The 21817-nt window shown below is 41.9% G+C and overlaps 1 protein-coding gene and 2 long non-coding RNA genes across 5 annotated transcripts in view; 1 reads left to right on the forward strand and 2 right to left on the reverse strand.

The window, feature by feature from the left end:
• Positions 1 to 21817, forward strand: part of LOC308593159 — a 350716-nt gene that overhangs the window by 172301 nt on the left and 156598 nt on the right. The window lies entirely within an intron of this gene.
• PAG1 (phosphoprotein membrane anchor with glycosphingolipid microdomains 1) lies at positions 1920 to 12466 on the reverse strand. Its single transcript, XM_081204876.1, has 6 exons — positions 12225 to 12466; positions 10649 to 10700; positions 9559 to 9655; positions 5876 to 6477; positions 4050 to 4109; positions 1920 to 3419 (listed from the first exon to the last, which is right to left on the reverse strand). Exons 1-6 carry the CDS (start codon positions 12347 to 12349, stop codon positions 3069 to 3071), a joined length of 1287 nt encoding a protein of 428 aa, XP_081061002.1. The 5' UTR covers positions 12350 to 12466; the 3' UTR covers positions 1920 to 3068.
• LOC308593116 overlaps positions 18135 to 21817 on the reverse strand; it is a 90263-nt gene continuing 86580 nt past the window's right edge. For 2 of the 3 annotated variants that reach the window (XR_014010741.1, XR_014010742.1), the window contains exon 3: positions 18135 to 21055. This is a non-coding gene — a long non-coding RNA (uncharacterized lncRNA). The remainder of the gene's footprint in view (positions 21056 to 21817) is intronic. The other variant, XR_014010740.1, reaches the window with a different exon arrangement.

The following is a 21817-nucleotide window of genomic DNA, read 5'->3' on the forward strand; positions in this document are numbered from 1 at the left end:
AGTCTATCCTCAAACGTCAGAATGTACCTCCTCTCTAGCTTCCCCCACTTCATCTAGGCACTTTCAGCCCTTACTTAACCCACCCCAGCCTGCTTACTCTTCCTTCATTTGCTATAAAAACTAAATACAGAGAGAGACTGAGAGCTGTTGACGAAGAGCTACGTGTGTGTCTTTCTTCGATTCCAGCCAGAATATCAGCTTTGTGTTCAGCCAAACAGGCCCAGGTTGTGCACTGAATAAAGTATTTTATAATTTTTCATATTTCTGTTTACTTACTATTTCATAATAAAGTAATTATAAAATACTTTCTTTGTGTTTATTTGATTCCTATTAAAGAGAGTTACTTTATATATAGTCAATATAGGCACAGAGTTAATTTTTTAAACATTTTCTAATGGTGGTGTGCCTCGAGATTTTTTTCATGAAACAAGTGTGCCTTTGCCCAAAAAAGGTTGGGAAACACTGATCTAGACAATAGTGATGACATGTAGTGTTGACTTAGCACCTAGATCACCACCAAAGCAGAGAAAGTCCACTTAATGGCATGCCACTGTAGCTGATACTAGAAATATGATAGCAGTATGAAAACTCTTTACTCCATGGGGACAATTACTGCTGCTGCATAAAGCATTTGAAATGGCCTCTACTTGAATGGGTACCCAATTCATATGGCAACAACTTGTGATAGCAGGTTAATGCAGCTAAGCTATCACATGGCAATTGATGTTATCATTAGTGCTTACACAAAAACTTGAATGGGGGCTAAGGCTAAGGCTGCAAGTCAGCTACAACGCATCTTCTGGAAATTTGAACCAGATGTCCAAAACAATCTAAATAATGGATATGCATTTTTTAAAAAAGCAAATCTTTCCAAGTGCCTGGAAACACTAATTACTTAGGGCTATTTCACCCAGTTGCAGCTGTCTAAACCAAGTCCACCACACGCATCTGAATGTTTGGAGATGTGTGACTCTCCTTCACGTTTTACAGCATAGCACCACAAATACTATTATAAATGCAACAATACATTTGCAGCTACTCCTTTTGCAAACTGAATGAATCAAGTGAACAAAGCATTAGGGAGGATGCTGTATGTATACAAAAGTTAAGCATAGTGGTAAGGTAATAGAGAGGGGGTGGTAGAAAGAGGATCAGCAAGCAAGACATGCAACATTTTGGAAGTTGACCTCTGTTTGTTTATACAAAGCATGTTTTCTCATGGACAGACACTTCACACATTGTATTTTTCCTACATGGGTCTTGGGGAAAAAAATCATAAGCAGCAACACATGTGAAAAACAAATGACTCTCAGCAGCCTGGTTTTTTTTTTAAAAAATACTTCTTGCCATGTGCTCTGGTTGCTACTTCAAAACTTTCCAGTCTTGCCTGATTATAAAGAAGTTGGCTTCCGCTTTAAATTGGTTTAGCGAGTGTGAATGTTGTCCAGAGTAATTCGAGAATAATGGAAACTGTAAATTAGTGAGAGTAATCTTGAATCTGTAAGGATTATTTTTCCTTGTGTGCATTAACATTCATCTTAATTAAACAACTTAGTGTTTACAGTTTGCTTTAAACTTTAGTACACTGAATACTCTGAAGTCATCTCTGAACCTGCTCACTAATTAACTCCATGTCTAATGTTTTACTTACCCCCTTTCATTTGTTAAAAAATGATATTTCTTAAGATTGCATCTAGTACCTTTCTATGTGGGATGCACACTTGATGCAAATGTTGCCACCTATTTGGGGAAACAATGAAATGCAGTACGTTTCAAAAGCAAAGTGATTGTGAGTGAAAGGTAGGATGTGTACGTGTATTAAATCCTAAACTTTAAAGCATTATAGTTGTATCTCCATTAAGAAAATGGAGGTTCTAAATGCAAATAAATCATAGTGTACTTTTACAGGAGATAAGAAATGGATTCTACAAGTTTTATTCAATCATTGTGGGAATAGATCACTTGTGAATGACAATACCATACTATAGTCCAGGGACACTCCCCACTTCCCAATGTTGTGGACCCCAGCCAGCATGGAAAATGATTAGGGATGATGGGAATTTCCAGTCCATCACCAACTAAAGGGACACATGCTGTATGCAGTACAGCAAACAAAAGTGCAAACCACGTTCAACAATATTTAACTGTAGTTCCTCAAAACGTGATGTGCAGATTTCCCAAAATACCATCTCCCTGCCCTCTCCTAGCATTTTCCCACCTCTGCAGAGCAAGACAAAAGCTGAAGCATAAGATGAAGGTCAGGCTTCCTTGTTGACTTACAATGACAAAAGTCTCCATGGTTGCATTAAGCATGTTGCTGCAAATTAGCTGTTTGGAAGCTGGCATGTATACACAGTGAAACAATACGATGCATGCCAAACACTACAAATGGTGCATGTGTGAAAATATCCTAAGAGAATTTACAACTTGTCCACTCCCCCCCCCCAATAGATGACAAAATACCCTTTTTTAAAGAAAAATAAAATATTGTGTGTGTGTTTGTGTGTGTGTGTGTGCGCGCGCATGCATATCACACAGGCATGGACACACACACACACACACAGCAAGTGGCAAACATTAAACTCTTTTTACCAAATACTAGCTCTCTCTATGGAAGCCTTTCCAGTACCATCAGCTTTGATTATATCTATACTTTATGGTGGTAACCAGTACCTACAAGAGCAGTCAAATGGCATCACATATCTTGGCAAAACATTCTAAGGGTTGTGTTTTTAGGTTTTTGGTTTTTTTTTTTAAAAAACCCTCTTTTCTTCCCCTTTGCCTTTCTCTGTTCTTCAGAAGGAGCAATATCCCTTGCTTTCCCCCCATAGTGAGGTTACATCTAGAAGGTGATTTCCATGTGTAAAGCAGACAATAGCTTATCAAACATTTCAGGCAGAGCTTTCATTTCACTTGACATGAAATACTTTTTTGTTTTCAGTGGAGATAATTTTGTATGCTAAGCTGTCAGTCAAGCTTGTAAGTGATAAAATGTTGACTGTGAATCCACCTTGGGTCTTCTGAAATACAGCCAATCATCAGTTCCCAGAGTCTTGCATCTTACACAGTTAAAGCCTAGTGATGTCCTTGGTCTGTTGCAAATCCCCAATACTCTCATAGTCATTCTCTTGTGGGAGGATTGATTGGCTGTTGTTCAGTACCAAAACATTTCTGTCTTCCTCACGGTTTATAGTCTGAATCGCTTCATAGTCTGGCTCTAATTCCCCATTTAGTCTGTCTGTTGACTGAGGCATGGTGGTAAGGTTTGGGGTATTTTCCAAGTCCTTCACACTGGCATAAAGACCACTGCAAATAGATGGTGACTTCTGAGGTACAATTTCAGGAATGCAGGTGTATGTAGACTCCAGCGCTCTGGTGGCCTGGCCTGGTTTATTTACAGAAGAGTACATTGCTGAAATCTAGAGGAGGGAAGGAAAGGGGAAGAATTAAATACATGAAAATAGCAAATCGATTGTTCATCCTATGGCTTCATTATTCACTGAGAAATATGCTGTGGCATATAGGCTGAATCAGTCATAAACATTTATGGCCCAATAAATCATGGTTTGTTGGATTAAGGATGAGCACCATGTTTGTGGGCTTCCTCCAAGTTTTGATATCATGGTTTGAAGTCAAGAGATTAAACCACAGTTTCCTGGTAAAGTGGTAGACTCTTTCATTGGAGGTTTGTAAACAGAGGCTGGATGGCCATCTGTCAGGGATGCTGTAGTTGTGATTCCTGCATTGCAGGGGGGGCTGGATTAGATGTCCCTTGGGGTCCTTTCCAACTTTACAATCTATGATTCTGCACCAGGCTGATGCTTCTTCAATTGCCAGAGGCGAGCCCCTCTTACAGAGAATGCCTTGCTTCACTATAAAACACGAAAAATGCTACAGATTTCAGATTTCCATGTGCGCCCAACAAAAATAATCCTTTGCATTGGAGGGGGGGCATCTTTTACTGCACAGATTTGCCCACCATTCTCAGGCCTTCTTAATGATGCAGCACTTATGCAGAGTTATTAAATTCCATGCAAAAAGAAACTCACCTCGTCTTCTGTAAGAGATGGGTCTTCTTCTCGAGATTTGTAGGACAGTGAACTAAGCCTCTGAAAGAGACAGGAAAATAAGCTTTATTAACAGATAGCAGTGATAGGCACCCTGCCTCTAGGAATTAGTACATCATAAATGGTCATTTTCATACTCATGCATTTCAACATTAGCTAAAACCCACACTGCAGTTTCAGAGATAAACAGCCTTAAGGTAAGTAGAGCTTTTAGATGCAGCAAAACATTTGTTATGAGCTCTTTAGCGGCATAAGGAGGGGTGAATGATCAGCAACATTATCAGTCCAGTTCTACTAGATTTTAAAAAAACTTTTACCGAAATATGACTATGTCAGCAGAAGTCCATGTATGTACACAATTGAAATGAAGCTGATTGGCCAATCAGAATATTTTCCTTTGGATTTTTCAATGCATCATACCAATACACCTACATTCCATAACTGGATAATTAATTATATTTTTTAGTTTTAGAAAGATCGGTAGGTGCGGTTCAGTTACTGAGGCCTACAAGGCAACACATAAAAGACTCTGAAGAAATAATTAGTTCTTTACTGCAACAACTAATTTATCACCATAATTTACCACAGTTTTATTTAGGATTTCTACCTTGTGCAGCATAAAAATAAAACCAGCCATTCAAAAAAGGCCTTAAAAATATGTTGTCACTAAGCTATTATAAATGTTCAGTTAAAACTTTGAGGATGGGTCGACATAATTTAAATTTCAGTACTTCGAGACAGGCAACATACAATACTCAAAATTGGCAAATTTGGAAAAACAACAACAACCAAAGGCGTTTTTACATAAAGAGAGTGAGTACCTGCCACTTCTTAGCCTCATGGGATATATATTCCAGGGATGGGGAAGAGCTGGTAGGTCAGTGCCCAAATTACCGTAATTCCCCCAACCCTGTGGGCAAATTTTGACTGGTGGGTGTGAGCACTCATCTGGGAATCACCTGACAGCAGATGGTTGATAGCTTTCAAAGTTCAAAGAAAGTAACCTCATTTGAATGCACACCTTCACTGCCAGTCAGCTGACAAGCACCCAGAGAATGCAGCTTCAAAAGTGCTGTGTGCCATTCAGAGGTTACAGGAAGCCCCACTGAAGTCAGTTTCAAGGAAGTGGTTTTATGAACAACATCTGAAAGGAACACAGGCTGACAGGCCTGAGAGAAGATTTGGAAGATGGGAAAATAAAAAAAATCTATTTAATTTGAAATGATGTCATAAAATGCAGCTGGGCTTTTCTGGGTGGAAGTGGAGAAAAACCAAAGGTTGAAGAATGAACCAAAGAATGAAGCTAGGGCTTTCTTGGATCAGGGGTTTGGAGGCCAGGATTGTTGTTGTTTTTATTCTACTTTTTGTGTAGAATAATGCATCAGATATAGCAGACACTGATGAAAAATAACCATTTACATTTCTGCAAACACATTTAGGAATGGTTGTTTTCATACTAGCAAAATAACCGCAAAATGCATTACAGCACTACATTACAGCACTATTTCACTCTTGTGTACATGCATGAACATCCATGCATGTGCACAAACACAATATTGAATCAAAAGTTAGAGTAAATGCCAGAAGTTTATTGAATGGTCCTGTTTGCTGGGAATTCTGATTAGAAGGTCAGCAGGAAACACCTGAAAACTCCTATGACTCCTATGACTAATGAACGTATTTCACCCTTATTTCCATTATTTATTAATATAGGACAGCATGTCCTATGACAAACACATAGACATCATGAGTAGGTCTCAATACAGTGGCATGCTCTTCTGCAAATGATTAAGCAACGTAAGGTATACCTTGTCAGGTTCACTAGGCCCTTCTGCCACCTCTTCCTCCTCCTTGGCTCCTTTCTCCTGCTCATTCTCATTCTCATCAAGGAGTTTCGCAGGCACTGGAGGCGGAGCTTCATCTTCCAGGTCTGGGGTGTTGCTAAGAGGACTCTCCGAATTAACACTCTGGCGGCTTTTTTTATTCCTGTCCACAGAGGCATACTCAGCTGATTCGACTTTACGCTCGGCAACATGATCAAGGTTCCCGTTAACCATCACAGAGGCTTTGGGCTTGCTGTCGCAGCTCTTCTCTGTGCTAGCTGTTGCTGCCGGCTCCTTTATCTCCTTCACAGTCTCATACAAACAGTCCTCAACTATATTTTCTTGGGAGGAGCTGTCTTTCAGCACTTCGTAGGGGCCTTCCATACCTAGACCCTGATCATTTTCTGTATTTCTTGTAGACAGAATAGTTTCTATGGCATTGTTGGGAGGAATTCTGGGTAGCTCCCTGCTTTGATGACATTTTAAGGATCTTCCCTGACTGTCCTGTTGATCCAGGAGGTCAGTAGCAGAGGTTTGCACTTCTTCATAAGGCTGGATGCAAGCAGTTGTGCTATCTTCTGAGAGAACTAAGGAGGGGGGGAATATACATAAGATGAGCAACATGAGCCTTTAATGTAAGTGCAGAATATAACATCCATTGTAGAAATCAGAAGGGCCACACCTGAAAAAAGAATATCCTGTTCCAGGAAAAGATTTATCCACCAAGGTCCTCAGATACACTGGATTATGTCTGCTAACCAGCAGTGACTGGTGTTCACTGGGGCTGCTAGGGTGGAAGGCAAGGAGACTAACAGGACCTGGAATCAACTGATTCTAGTTGTTGTTGTTGTTGTTTATTAGATTTATATACTGCCTTTCATGTAAAGCTCTCAGGGCAGTTCACAAGATAAAAATACAAGATAAAAGCACACACAAAAATAGTTACAACAGAAACAACAAAACAATACCTCTCACAAACACATTTAAAAGGCTGTAGAATATTAATCAGCCCAAGGCCTGGTTGAAGAGGAACATTTTCGCCTGGCTCCACAAGGTGTATAATGAAGGCACCAGACGAACCTCCCTGGGGAGAGCATTCCACAAACAGGGAGCCACTGCAGAAAAGGCCTGTTATGATGTTGCCGCCCTCTAAACCTCATGTAGGGCAGGCACACGAAGACGGGCCTCAGATGATGATAGTAGGGTCTGGGTTGGTTCATATGGGGAGAGGTGGTCCTTGAGGTAGTGGGGTCCTGAGCCATTGAAGGCTTTATAGGACAAAACCAGCACTTTGAATTGGGCCCGGAAACTAATTGGCAGCCAGTGCAAGTCAGGCCAGGATTGGTATAATATACTCAAACTGTCTTGTGCAACCTGGCTGCCAAATTCTGTACCAGCTGCACTCCATCTTCCTCCCTGCTGAGTTCCAGAAGTACAAAGCTAAGATCTGGCTATATATTAGAAGGGAGGCAGATGGGGACTGGCTGAGAGCAGGCTAAAGTTGGTGGGCTGGTTCCCCATTTGCCCTAATCGGCCCGCCTCCAATGGTGCTTAACCTGTGATATCCTTCAGTCTAGTATTTAAGTCAAGCAAAGATGAAAGCAACAACTATATAGGATCCTCTCTTACTCCTACCTACAACAAAGTAAGCCCCTTTAATAGGGATTATGCACAGAAAGTTTGATCTCTTCGAAGCATGTATTAGATAATGTCTTGATTAACTAAAGGTGGTGATTTTCTCGTCAGAAAGAACCCTCAGGAAAGAGAGGAGGCAAGGCTGAAGAAACACCCCTTTCTAGACATCTTAATCGTCTTTAGACTTTGCAATTTAGATACAGCATCACTTGGCAAGAAATGTGCATAAAATTGTCAGAAGACAATGGTTTATTACCTAAATAAGGGAACCTTTTGTATTCAGATATTATAGAATTCGAAGTTATTGTGACTTCTGTGCAACTACCATCACCTAGTTGGCCATGCTACTGCAATTAACAAGTGTACCGCTTGTACGTTTGGGAATTGTAGCTCTGTGAGGGGAATAGGGGTCTCCTAACAACTCTCAGCACGCTTAACAAACTACAGTTTGTTCCCGGGATTATTTGAGGGAAGCCATGATTCTTTAAAGTGGTATGATACTACTTTAAATGTATAGTGCAAATGTAACCTCAAATCAGTGGTGACTTTGTTTTCTCAAGGTGATTTTATTCTCCTAGGCATATATTTTATGTTTTAATTTCTGCTGTTACTTCTGTTTTTATTTGCTGTTTGGCCTGAACTTTGTTGCTAATGTATTATTATTTTTTAGTTGCCTTGTATTATTTTGTGAACTGCATTGGCAAGTGTGCTTGAGAGCTGAGGAACGAGCCCTTGAAATGAATACAATGTGAAGAAATAATCACACAATCACATCACTTGTTGAGTCACATGTTGAAAGTAGCAATGAGGCTCCCTGGCTCCCTAACCCAATATCCTGAGAATATGCACCGAGAATAGTTATCTAAGCTGGGGATAGCCACAAATGTAGGCTTCCACAAAATCTGAAACTCTTGATTGTACAGCTCCCATGGAAGCCTATGTAGACATCCATTTCAGCTTGTAGACGTAAGGGGTCTAGTGCTGTGTGAGCTCAGTGGGGGGGCCAGTTGCTCAGCTCCACTGTCCCTTTCAATTTGTGGAGCTCATTCATGTAATTAATTACTGGTGCAGAGGGAGAATCTCCTACAAGAGATCTTCAATGGCATGGAAGTGTTGAGTTTCCAGCAATGGTTGTGGAACCTGAGAAGACACCAAGTAACTAAAAAGAGCTACCAGTGTGCAGTTCTCTTTCTCAAAAAGCAAACTCTTGGCTTTCTCAAAAAGCAAACTCTTGATTTCACTGTCTGACACCTGTTCCTCCTTTCTTTCAAGCTATCATATATCTTTAAAATTTAACAGTTAGAGGGAGGTCAGTCCACTATACCAGGCTGTGGAAGACACACAGAATACGAATGTATTTATTTTGAGTTTCTAGTTTATAAAAGCTTTCAGCATATTTTAGCATATTTTTTTTTAAGTTAGACTCATTTCAAATGTTTAGCCAAGCAGGAAGACTCACTCACTTTTCAATTACCTTCACAATGATTGAACTGAATCATTAAGGATTTTTATAGCTATCTAGTTTACCAAGAATATAAATGTGTTAATTTTACCTCAGGATAGCACTGCAATTATAATTTAGTAGTATGTTTCAGAGACTGAAATGTAAGAGCACTTGTGTAAGCTGGCATTTCTTATCTTAAAACATATGACCTAGAGGCACTAATTTAAAAAGCATATGATAAATTACTACAATTGCCAATGAAATGTATACAAGTTATGCAAACAAATAGATGTCTCCCTGAATATTGTTTTCCCATACCCAATCACAACACAGTTACCAACAAAATCCCTATCTTTTTAAGCATAGTTGATTCATTTATTTATTTCAACTATCTGTTAATCTCTCTTGGCTAATTCACATATTCATGTTCCTTGCTTGATAATGGAAGCACCAAGTGATAACCTAAATAACAGACTGAGCAACACAGATAGAACTTTTATGTTACCTCCACATTATCTCTCACTAAGCATGGTGCCCGTTTACTGTTGTGAGTGCTGTGAAATCAAATAAATGATAAATCAGTTCTTACCATCACCATTACTGAGTCCTCCATTTTGTTCACTGCTGGCAAGTGGATCTGTAGCCAGACTTGTGACAGAGTGGCTAAATGCCTCCTTATCTGAAGGCTGCAAAGCAAAATGAATGGATTAGCATATCATTTGAACCAGCTATGGGAAGAGTTATTGTTCAGCAATTACTGTTATGGATCACTGTTAAAACTGTGTTTATGGAAGACAATCTTACTTGGCTACGAAGGATCGCCAAAGAAAAAGACTATTATGGAATAAGTTCTAATTTTCATGCTTTCTATATTGTTTTAGACACCTGTGAAAAATGCCTTGCTTTCAGCAAGGCTATCCTGACATCTAATTTAGTTGCCTACATTTCTTTGTAATGGTTGTGGTTTTAGGTATATTTGTTTTTAATTGGTTTGTGGATTTTAGCAGTGTTTTATTTACAATTTTATTTATAAACTGCTTGGAGATTTCTTTGATCAAGCGGTTTATAAATCTTCTGAGGTAAGTACCGTATTGGCCCAAATATAAGCCACACCACAAATAAGCCACACCTTTAAAAATCAAGGCTTATTCGTGGATGCGGCCCGCCTCCCAGCAGTACGGCATTCCCGGCACTACCTCCCCAAGCCAGCGCCGGGGGAGGCTTGGGAGCAGAGGGCAGGCTGTGTGCCATTGCCCCACACACCTGGGCTGCTTCCTGAGGTGGGGAGCCACACCACTTTGCCAGCGGCCTCCTCCCCTTTCTCCTTCTTTCTGGTGGCTGGAGAGGCTTGGGAGTGGCGGGCAGGTGGCACGCTGCTGCCCTGCACTCCCGGCCTGCTTCCTGGGTGGGGAGCCACACCGCTTTGCCACACTTTAACTTTTCACGGCCCGAATTTTTAAAAAGTGTGGCTTATATTCAGGCCAATATGGTAAATAAGGTTCACATATGCAGTAACACTAAACTATTGTTTGTTCAAACAATGATCAGCAAATGAATAAATTATTAGTCTTAAGGTTCACTGTTATTTTAGCTAATAGTATCCTATGTTAGTCTTCCTCTTATATGTTATGAACTACAGAAAAAGCACTTTCAATAATAAGTGATGGATTCATTTTTACCACATTCATCAGATTCTCATGGTCCCCATTCTGGTGTTTGGGTCTCTTCTCCCTTTAATATAAACAAAGATTTAGGTGCATTGTTAAAATAAAATAACAGTTCAAACAATAGTGCTGGTGATGACTACTTGCTGGTCCCAATCCAACTAACACCTTCCTGAAACCAACTTGACATGTATATAAATACCAAAGGAAGTTGCTGCAAACATCCAGGGCACAAAGTTCCCTTCCATGAGAGTTTCAGAAGCAAGATATTTACATTTTACCACCCTTCTGAACTCAGCGGCAAATCCCACCTCAACTGTAGCTGCACTTCTAAAAATTTATTTCGCTGAAAGCAGACTAATTATGCCATTTAAAATCCACGATGCTGCCCATGCAATACACAATATGATTCATGTACGCAGTAACTAATTTGCTCCCCGAAGCTTTTCTGACAAAGCATCTGCTTTTAATGTCACCCATTATTATATCAATAGCATCAGTGTAACTTTTCTAGGAAGGAAGGGATTTAGTTTAATTGCACTTCTCAGCGAGTACCTGCTCCACAAATACCCTGGCACCAAATCCAGCCTAACAACATGCTAAATTATTAAAGTATGATTGCCAGATAATGTCTGGCATTAGAATTTGCATAGCTTGTTAGAAATACCCAGCAGACCGATTCTTACAAAAATGTCTTTAGTTTTCATCCTCTTGGAAGTGTCTTAGAGACTTCAGGGATAGAGCATGCAAATGAGGGCAGGAGTTATCAGTCACAAACTTTGGTAAGCATTCTTCAGGGTTATTTCAGTCAGTTCCAATTCAACAGCAGCTTCAAAGTCTTTCCCCCCTCTTGCTATTTTATGTAAACAACAAGGGAAAGGGCAAAGCTATTTATTTTAATGGATACTTCTAGTTGAACATAGCCTCTGTTGTCTGAATAATCAGCAATGCAAAGTGGGCAGCCATAATTAATATGCATGATGAACTATATGCTGGTCTCATTAACAGGCAAAATTGATTGATATTAATTCTGGTTCAAATTCAAACGTACAGCAAAACTGAATTTTGTCTCTTGGATTTGTTCACGAAAACATAATCATTCCTTGATTTTAAGACACTCATTTTAGATCCCCAGCATCCAATATTAAACACAAACACTTGTGTCTTATGAAATTATAACCACAATCTTTATTTGGTGTGGTTGCTGCCTGATGCCCAAGCTGAGGGTTTTCATCCTTGGGGGGGGGGCACATTTTGAATTCTGAGTGTGCGCTGAAACAGCCAGTCACAAAACAGCTGCTATTGGGGGCAGAAGGAGGATGGCAGAACACAAAATGGCTGCCATGGGGTTTGTGGCATAACACAAAATTAGACAGCCACCCCTGACAATCTTATACTTACCATGGAAAGTTAGCTATGTTCTGCTGGTCCTGATTTTGTGGAGGTCACACACTATTGATTTTACACACACACACACACACACACACACACACACACACACACACACTGTCACTGTCTAAGGATTCCAACATCACAGTTCCTGTTCATGCCTTTACTGCACCGTGACATTGTATCCTGAGCAAGACCTTACCTATCACAGCTAGAGCATAGGAAGAGCAGAAAACTGAAGACCAGGAGCATTGCCATGGCTGCCAGGCTTCCCCATATGATGATGTGAAGCAGCCCTGTACTTAAGAAGCTATCACCAGGCCCCATGATACAGAAGGGGGGGTGTGCTTTTGGATGGAGGGCAGCTAGTCCTCACAAGATGTTGGCATTTGCGCAGATAAGAGTTCTTTCTGTGGAGCAAAAAAGGGGGGGGAGAGACATTACAAAGAAGTGCAGTTTAAAGGCTGGGTGTGTTCAAACTGCACATTTATAGCACATTACTTTCCCCAAAGAATCATGTAAACTGTTGTTTATCCCTCACAGAGCTACAGTTCCCAGCATCCTTATCAAGTTACATTTCCTTGGGGGGAAATCATGTGTTTTAAATCTATGGCGTGACGGAAGTTACAATTTTAATCCTGCTTTTTTATATTTCCAGAACTACTAACATTTCAGCTACGTTAACCATCATGAGGTAATCGGAGGCACCATTATTGTTAAGTTGTGGGTGAACATATCAGACGACACAGCGATTCTTCCAAAGCAGCTCTTTATTTGTAAGCTGGAACAGAACTGAACTGAGGAGCTCAGTCAGCCTGCTTATTTAGAGCTCCAGAACAATGTAACTGTTGCCATTTTCTAAAACTATCCAATCACTGAACGTCACTTTTCAATCCTTCATTTACATACAAACTATCCAATCATTGAACATCACTTTTCGATCCTTCATTTGCATAACTATCTACAGTATCCCCCTGCTGGCACAGGATGAGAACTTCAGTACATAACAATTATGAATCTAATGGAAAAATGGGAGAGGTTTTTTTGAGGTTGCACAAGTGCGTTGCTGTTGGATTGGACTGAAAGCTATCTTGACCACTATTTCTCCTCACCAATGTGCCTGGAATGACGCTGTATCACAACATAGTACCTGATGAGTTCATGGCAGAGTCAATAAACAAAACTAGTCACTTCCTGATTAGTAGCTACATCTTTTAGCCTACTATACTACCCCTAGCAAGGGAGAATGTCTGCATGTGATCAAGTTTAGAGAGGAAAATGATGGTATTTCATAGCAATGAATCCGGACTAAATTTGTTGAACTTAAGCCCCAGTGGGAACCAAGCCTGCCAACCAAGTTTTTCATGTGGATTTCAGTGGGACCTTAGTGCAGCTAACTTAACAGTGCAATCCTATGCATATCTACTCAAAAGCAGCCCCCGTAATTTCAGTGGGACTTATTTCTAGGTATGTTGTAGAGGACTGCAACCACAGTCTGGATCCCCCCCCCCATAGTCTGACTTTAATCAAAAAGAGGGAAACCAATAGGATTATGGGGCTTGAATCAAACAGTAGTTCTACTTATAGGAGGCCCATTGAAATTAACGGGTATGACCAACTTAGACCCATTAATTTCAGTGCATTCAGTTGGCTACAACCCTAGAACTGGAAATAAATATATTTTAACAACTCTGGATAAAAGCAAGAAAGGGAAAAGTTGTAAGTATAACATCGATGAAGATGAATTGACACACCTATTTGTCTACTAATTTGCGTTAATTGTCTATGCAACAGCCAATTTCTAAAGATTCAGATGTCCCAGTTTGATAGTCAAACTCAGAAATACTCATTTTTAAAAAGCCAAATTGTGCTGTAGTACTGTATTTATCCAGCAAAGGAGCTTTTAAAGCAGCTATTCAGGTTGGGTGCTGAACCACACCATGGAAAAATGAGATATACCCATTTGAAATAGCTGCATATTAGCCAGGAGCATCTGTGGTGATCCTGAAAAGCTTGGCAGCATTTTCAAACAACAGTAGCGAAACAAATGTTCTGTTCTGCTTTTTAAAAATACAATACCTGTTTCAGGTCAGTTAAAGTTCAAGAGTGCCAGCACAATATGATCTCACTCAAAGCTTTTAGGAATAAGACAAAAGTAACAGACTACTACACAAGTTTACAATACTACAAAAGTGATTCGTTTGTCGAAAAGGCCTGGATTTGCCTTCATTTGCCACATGCATGAAGGGATTCTATGCAGTTAAAGTAGCAGAAGGAATGTGCTGCTGTCTGCATCCCAAGGTCTTGTGGTTACCTGAACCCCGTCACTCGTGCACTAAGCAATAACATGGATAACTTCCAAAGAGACAAATTAATGGAGGATAAAAGCTACCGGCCACAATGGCTACATTGTACCTTCACTGTCGGAAACAGCATGCCGCTGAATTCCAGGTGCTGGGAATCACAAGTGGGGAAAGTGCTATAGTGCAGTGTTTCCCAACCTTTTTTGGGCAAAGGCACACTTGTTTGATGAAAAAAATCTCGAGGCACACCACCATTACAGCCCCGTGACGTCAGCGCGCAGCGTCACGCCGGGAGGGAGGCACAAAAGTGTAAGTTTCTATTTACAGTGTGCTCTCCCAAAGACCTTAACCGTGTAGGTATATGGCCACGAAAAGTAACAGTTGCATTAGCAGTCAGGTTACATTATTTTGACAAGCAGCCGAAGAAGTGAATCTTCCACAAAGTGGCCTGTAGAGGGATGTGTGCGTGTTTTGTTGCTGCAAAGATCAGGACACCCCCACTCCCCGCAAAAGTACTTGGTATTAGGCGCATTTTCATCGGGCTTTTCCTTGCAATGCACAAGAGGAGTGATGTAAAAGCGGGTCGGGGCCCGTGTCGGACTCGGGTTCACACGTTAAGTGTTGGCCACCCTGCCAGCACTTTGGATCGGCAAAAAATAACACGGGTTTTATTATTATTATTATTGCGCCTGCATTGACGTCAGCTCATGTCTGGGCGCTAGTGCGCGCAGGGCCGCGCTATCGACTGACCGCCACGGAGCTGATAAGGGCGGGTTTTGTTGCAATTCCTCGGGTAGAGGAGGAGGAGGCCGGTCGGTGAGACGGCGAGCTCGGCACGTCGGGGAGCTCCGTAACTCGAGCCGAGCAGTCCAGCCGCAGCCAGAACTCACACGGCGAGCTCGGCTGGGTCCTAGCGCCTCCCGGGTTCCCAGCCGTGTAAATTGCTGCGGGAATTGCATCACAAGCGAGGGGGGAGGGAGGGGAGAGGAAGCACCTGGAGCTGCTGCAAAAAAGCATATCGTTTCATCAGAAAGAAGGAAACTCCATATAATAAACTGCAGGAGGGCTTAAGGCCGGACTGACTCACCCGAGGCGCTCGCCGCCGCCGCCCCGCCTCTCGCCGCCCGACTCGCCCGCCTCCCTCCCACGGAGGTAGGCTGGTGTGCCGTGGGAGGGAGGCGGGCGAGTCGGGCGGCGAGCACACGCGGGGCGGCGAGCTCCCTCCCTCCCACATCCCATCGTCGCTCGCTTCAGCCGGCCTACTGGGCTGTCGCAGGCGGAAGGCCTGCGCATGCGCGAGGTTTTCGCGCCTTCCTCCAGTAGGCCGGCCGAAGCGAGCGGCGATGGGATGTGGGAGCTCACTCGCTCGCCGCCCCGCGTGTGCTCGCCGCCGCCGCCCCGCCTCTCGCCGCCCGACTCGCCCGTCTCCCTCCCACGGAACACAAGGCAACGTTCAGCGGCACATTAGTGTGCCGCGGAACACCGGTTGGGAAACACTGCTATAGTGCTCATTTCCTGCTATCAGGCCTCTTATAGAGGCATTTGGTTGGCTACTCTAAGAACACGTTGCTGAACTGGATGGGCCTTTTGCAGGCTCTTACATTCTCCATCTCCTGCCAACCTAGCAGTTTGAAAGCATGAAGTGCAAGTAGATAAATAGGTACCGCTCTGGTGGGAAGGTAAATGGCGTTACCGTGCGCTGCTCTGGTTCGCCAGAAGCGGCTTAGTCATACTGGCCACATGACCCAGAAGCTGTACACCGGCTCCCTTGGCCAATAAAGTGAGATGAGCGCCGCAACCCCAGTGTCAGCCATGACTGGACCTAATGGCCAGGGGTCCCTTTACCTTTACTTTCTTCATATGGCAGAGAGTAACCTTATGACCCTACACCTCAATGAGCAGTTCTGCTCCTGCGGAAGCAAGCTCTCGCCTTGCAGATGTCCATGGGGGGTGGGGGTGGGCAAAGATGGCTCAGAAGTTCTGAATAACCAAGGGAACTGAAAATTCTCCATCTTTGCTATTAAAAAAAAAAGTCTTGTGGAATAAATATTAATTTGCACCAAGCTCTGCCTATTTGAAATTAACTGATCTCAAATTCATGAAGAGACAGGGATGTTTGATTTAGAGTAAGTAATTATTCTGAGCTCAAGCATACAGAATTTTCTACTCTCATAGGTAACAAAAGTTTTTAATAGTTCACAAGCTTGTTAAATTTTAAAACTAGAAGCGTGAGCTTAAAGAACAATTCTGTTGTGACGTTGGAGCAGTTATTGCCTGTAGATGTACTTGTTCAACTCTTGGGCACAAGGTGGCAGCATTAAACCACTGTTCCCTTTGAGTGCTCCAAAGCACTCACGTTTTTGTAGACTCCCAATGCATTGTAACACAAGCCACATTTTGCACCTCTGATTAACATTTCACAGATATTTCAGTACAATTTAATTGTGGTCTTTTGCACAGAGTTCTGCATGTGATATTAACAAGCACATACTTGTGTCTCGAATGCAAGTTGTGCACACATAAATGCTGTTAACGCGAGAAAATGCCAGAACTTGCCTAGCTTAACCTAGTTGACTTACAGTGGAGTCCCATTCCAGCACTTCTACACAGGACGGGGTGTTTGGTATTGTCTTATAAAACCAATATTATCTACATTTTAGTGGATTATTGTCCATATCTGATGCTCCCCCCCGGCTTTTGCCATATAAGTGGGCGGATTATGATAAGATGGTTAACTTGCAGATTCTGGATCTGCAGTTTTTAACACCGATGCTTACTTCTCTAAAATTTCATTTCACTACCAGTAACTACCCTACAGGAATGTATTGACAACTTTTAATGCTATCCAGTCTGCTCACAAATGCATATTGTTGCATGCCACCCCAGTCTACGAGCAGTGCAAGATTCCAGGGGTTCCAGGCACTTAGCCAGGATTCATTTTGAAACGAGGCATAGCAGAGACTGTGGTATCTTCATGATATATGGCTTATTTACACATATATACATCCTGAGCCTACAATGGAGGGCCTCACAGCATTAGTACCTCAAAAGGGTCTTGTTTCTCTCATAGCCACAGCCTTGGATTCAAACAGAAATCGAACATTGCTCTCTAGTGTTTTACAGTCATACATCGGCTCCCAAATGCCTTAGGAATCAAAAGTTCCTGCTCCCAAACAATCAAAAACCGGAAGTGAGTGTTCCGGTTTCTGAACCTTCTTTTGGAAGCCGAACGTCTGACAGGGCTTCCACGGCTTCCGAGGCTTCCGATTGGCTGCAGGAGCTTCCTGAATCCAGTCAGAAGCTGCGCTTTGGAAGTCGAACATTTTAGAAGTCAAACGGACTTACAAAATGGATTCTGTCCGACTTCCGAGGTACGACTGTACTTCTAAATTGCATCAATTCCCCACTCTCTACTCTGGCTTTATCTGTTGAGGAAGAGGGGCTCCGTCTGGCACTGAGTTCTTTAATCCCCATCACCTCACCAAGGCTATTTCTTGGAATTAGAAAGCTTGATTAGCTTTTAACACTTCCTACATGCAGGGAATGAAGAAGGCCTGCACCCCCTCCTCAAACACATAAAAATATATAGAGAGATTGCTTGCATATTAATTGCCACAGCAAAGTATTAGAGCTATGATAAAAATCCTAAATATAACGAAAAGGCATTTAATACATCGAACACTATTTAGCTTGCACTTTTCACATGCAAGTAAATAAATAAATATACAAGCTTACAGAGAGATCTAGATGGTGGCTGTGTGAGTCTTGGGTATCTGATTTTAATCCATTCCTGATACCCTACAAGAAGGAGTGTTTAGAGCTTGTCAAAAGGTCCACATGAGAATGTGAATTTATCTTAAGGAATGGAATTTTGCTGGCTGTTTTGCTTCTTATTATTTTGGACTAACTTAACAATAACACTTGACTCCAGTGGAAGCTGCAAAGTCATAAGAATTCCACACTTACATCTTTCAAAGCTAGTGTCATTGTGATTATCTGATCTTGAGAGAAGCTTGCTCTCACCACTGTTTCTGCCCTGTCAAAATATGAAAAAACTGTACTGCAAAAGGATAATTTTTTTTAATATGTGTCAGGAAAATCCATACAAAGGAAGGACTCCACCATAAAGCCACAGATAAGCACAGGAGAGGTGCTAAAACAGGATCAGTCAGTCCAAAAGATTATTGCAAGAAGCATGCATGAGATAATCAGAGATGCAGATGCACTCAAGCTGTCAAAGCTCAGTTTTAACACCTTTTCTGTTTATTAGGGTGTTGCCGTTATTTCTAATCCAATTTACAATGTTCAGTGAACATGTGTGAACTGTAGCTACAATGATGCTATAAATTCCATCTTTTTCAACACCCCCTTGCTTGATACCAAGGTAAATGAGGCGCGTATGCATAGCCAATTACATTGAATATGGGTATGTGAACACATATGCACACAGACATATACTTTTCAAATGCAAACATACTGGTAGGTTACCATCCTTTCATTTTTATCTTTTTCAAGGAACACACAATCAGAGATTTGCTTTTTATTTCTTTTTGAATATGTATTTGGGTCTCCAGGAAAAATAAAACTGATCATTAATAGTCATTTAAATAAGAACAAATGGTGCCCTTTTCTTATTTATCCTCTTTAGTTATTTTATCATCCAACAATCTGTTTCAGACAAGGAATTTCCTCTTGTTGCCTCAAATTCCTAAATTATCCCTTTGACCTCTGCAACCTGGTACATATTCTTATCATTCCATTGGATTTGCCCTCCCCTCTTGAAGATTTCTGGCAGCTAAGCTCAGAGCTCTTTCCTGTGTCCATTTGTCACGGATGAACTTTGTTCCACCTTTGACAGTGTCAATCAGTCCCTTCTCATGCTCTGAGACATTTTGCTTTGGGAGAATTGTTTGATTTCTTCCCCATTCTCCTCCCTTTCCTCTTGCTTCTCTGGGTGCTGTTTGGCAGGACTTCTGGTCCTTGTTGCACCCCAAGATCTCTCTTTTTAGGACTTCCCCTCCATATCCCTCTGCTTCTCCTTCAGGGCAGCCGCTTTCTTGTCTACACTGGAAATCCAGTCCCATGACTGCCAGGCATACACTTCTGCACTGGAAGTACAAAATGTCCTCATCAGATTCCATTAGTCCTGAGAGAGCACTTCAAATGCCACCCATTTTACCACCATCTCCTTATAGCTCAACTGAAAACCCCAACCTTTGCCCCTCAAATATCCTCCGACTGTTGCATTGCCTGACAGACCCACCGGGGATGGTGCAAGATTTATTGCCACCTGAAACAGAATTGCCACTGCTTTTTCTCCAAACGCGGCCTCTGTGTACTGGCCTCCCCCTCATTTGCTCCCCCCCCCATACAGAAGTGTCTCAAGTCCTGGGTCTCCAAACCGACAGTCCCCCACTCTGAGGAAAGACCCTAGGAAATGCAAGGACCCTAAAGAGTTGAGATGTTCTGGGAGAGATTTCAGCCACCCTACCCAGACAGAATATATATAAGGTTGTGCAGATCGTAACCTGCATTTTATTACATACATTGCTTAAAGAGAGTTTTCTGATGAAGGTGCCTATGGCTTTTTGCCAAATAAAAAGAAACCTTTTGTGACCATATTTCAACACAGAAAAGAAAGGCAATGGGTCCACGCAAGGTGTCCTGTGCTCTGAAAACTAGACCTTATGTTTCATCCTGAGCTCATCATGACTTCAAACCTATTGACCTGCAAAGCTGTAGGCAGAAAAATCCAAACTGCTTGCTGCCCCCACTGAGGCTCTCTGAAGCAGCAGAGCTACCATCCCATTTGCAGCCCACCCACCCACAAAGGTGGTTGCAGAAAGTTGGAGGCAGGCAGACTGGGACCAATCGCTGGGACACCTGCAGTTTAAATAAGGAAATAAATAATTGAGCCCCACTCAGGCCTGGTGATGGCTGTGAGAGCACCTCAGGATCCAGAACACCATTGGTCAGCTCAGCCCCACCCTTGGACTAACCTAATTTGGGAACTTTCATCAGGCTCTGCTGGCAGGTATGCCCCATTTGGTGGGTGGAAGGGGGGGGGTCTACATCCCAGCAGAGGGATGCAAGTGTTACTCTGACAGCAGCCAAGAGGAGGCTGCAAAGTGAGTGGAGGGATGTGCCCACACAATCGAAACCCCCCACAGCCTGGCATAAGGCGAACTTGGATTGCAGCCTGAGTTAGCCACCCTTCAGATGGAAATTAAATGGAACAGTAGTTCAAATTGCAGAGCACCTATCTTGCACGCCAAGGGAACCTAAATATTGATAGCAGAGGCATCACGGAAGTGTTCATGAATAGTAATAAGGCGATGTGTTGTTTCCTATGGGCTTCACTAACTACTTAATTAATGTCTATAGTGTGGTACTTAGGGAATGCAGCCTTACCTAATAAATGACCACAGCATACATTATTGCCTAATTATGGTATATCATTCTCTCTCTCTCTCTCTCTCTCTCTCTCTCTCTCTCACACACACACACACACACACACACACATTCGAGTTTCAGGAATGTAATTACAGTGCTTATGCATTAAGAGCTTACTGATGCAATCCCTGCCTTCCCTAGTTCCAAATTCTCAATGGTTTCCTGGATATAATATACAGCCATGATCACTTACACTTAAAGAATTCAATTGTTTAGACCTCCACCAGGATTAGAAAAGGGTGATCCGAGCTTGGATTATGTGAGCTTTGGCATCTGCCTGTCAAAGAGAGAGAGAGAAAAAACAACAACATATGCAATGTTAAAATTATTGTGTATATATGTCATGTACTTTGTCTGTGAATTTGTGTGCAATGACTTTTGATGTACTATTTTTATTTATTTATTAGTTTGTTTTTATTGGAGTGATGTAATTCCAAAATGTATCTGCAAGCAGTATATGGTGAAATTTCAATTAAAATGGTTTCAAACAAGAAAAAGAAAAGAAACAGCTGAGGATTGATTTCCTAGCAAGAAGGTAAACTGTATTCTGGAGTCCGGCAACCAAACCAGTCATAAAAGCAGAACGAATTTGGAAGCATTTTTTTTTTACCCTTACATTTACTTATTTTTTGACACATGGTGTAAGGCCAGTGCCACTTAGACAGGGAAAATGCACCCTGATAGCTTTTTAGCTTGATGTATGTGTGGAGAAGCAATAAAAAGCCCAGAAATTAAAGCTCTCTTCATGAAATGCGTTTTTCAGTTGTGACACCATAAATTTGTGACAGCTGACAGTTCCAGGAGAGGCAGAGCTAATTCAATTTTAAAAATGTTGTTTGCAGAAGCACTTTGACTGTACATAATTTTACCTTGCTAATTAAAGCAGTTGAAAAGGCTTTTAATGTGTCAGTGCTCCAGCCCTTGCTGTCCTTGACAATATTTTTCACTTCATCTTGACTACAGATGCCATCCATTCTCAAGATTGCATCTGTTTCTCTGACCAATTTCCCCACTCCCCCTTGGGACATCTCATGCCAGT

Source organism: Podarcis bocagei, assembly GCF_964188305.1.
Source record: "Podarcis bocagei genome assembly, chromosome: 8".
In the NCBI taxonomy this organism is placed as follows: domain Eukaryota; kingdom Metazoa; phylum Chordata; class Lepidosauria; order Squamata; family Lacertidae; genus Podarcis; species Podarcis bocagei.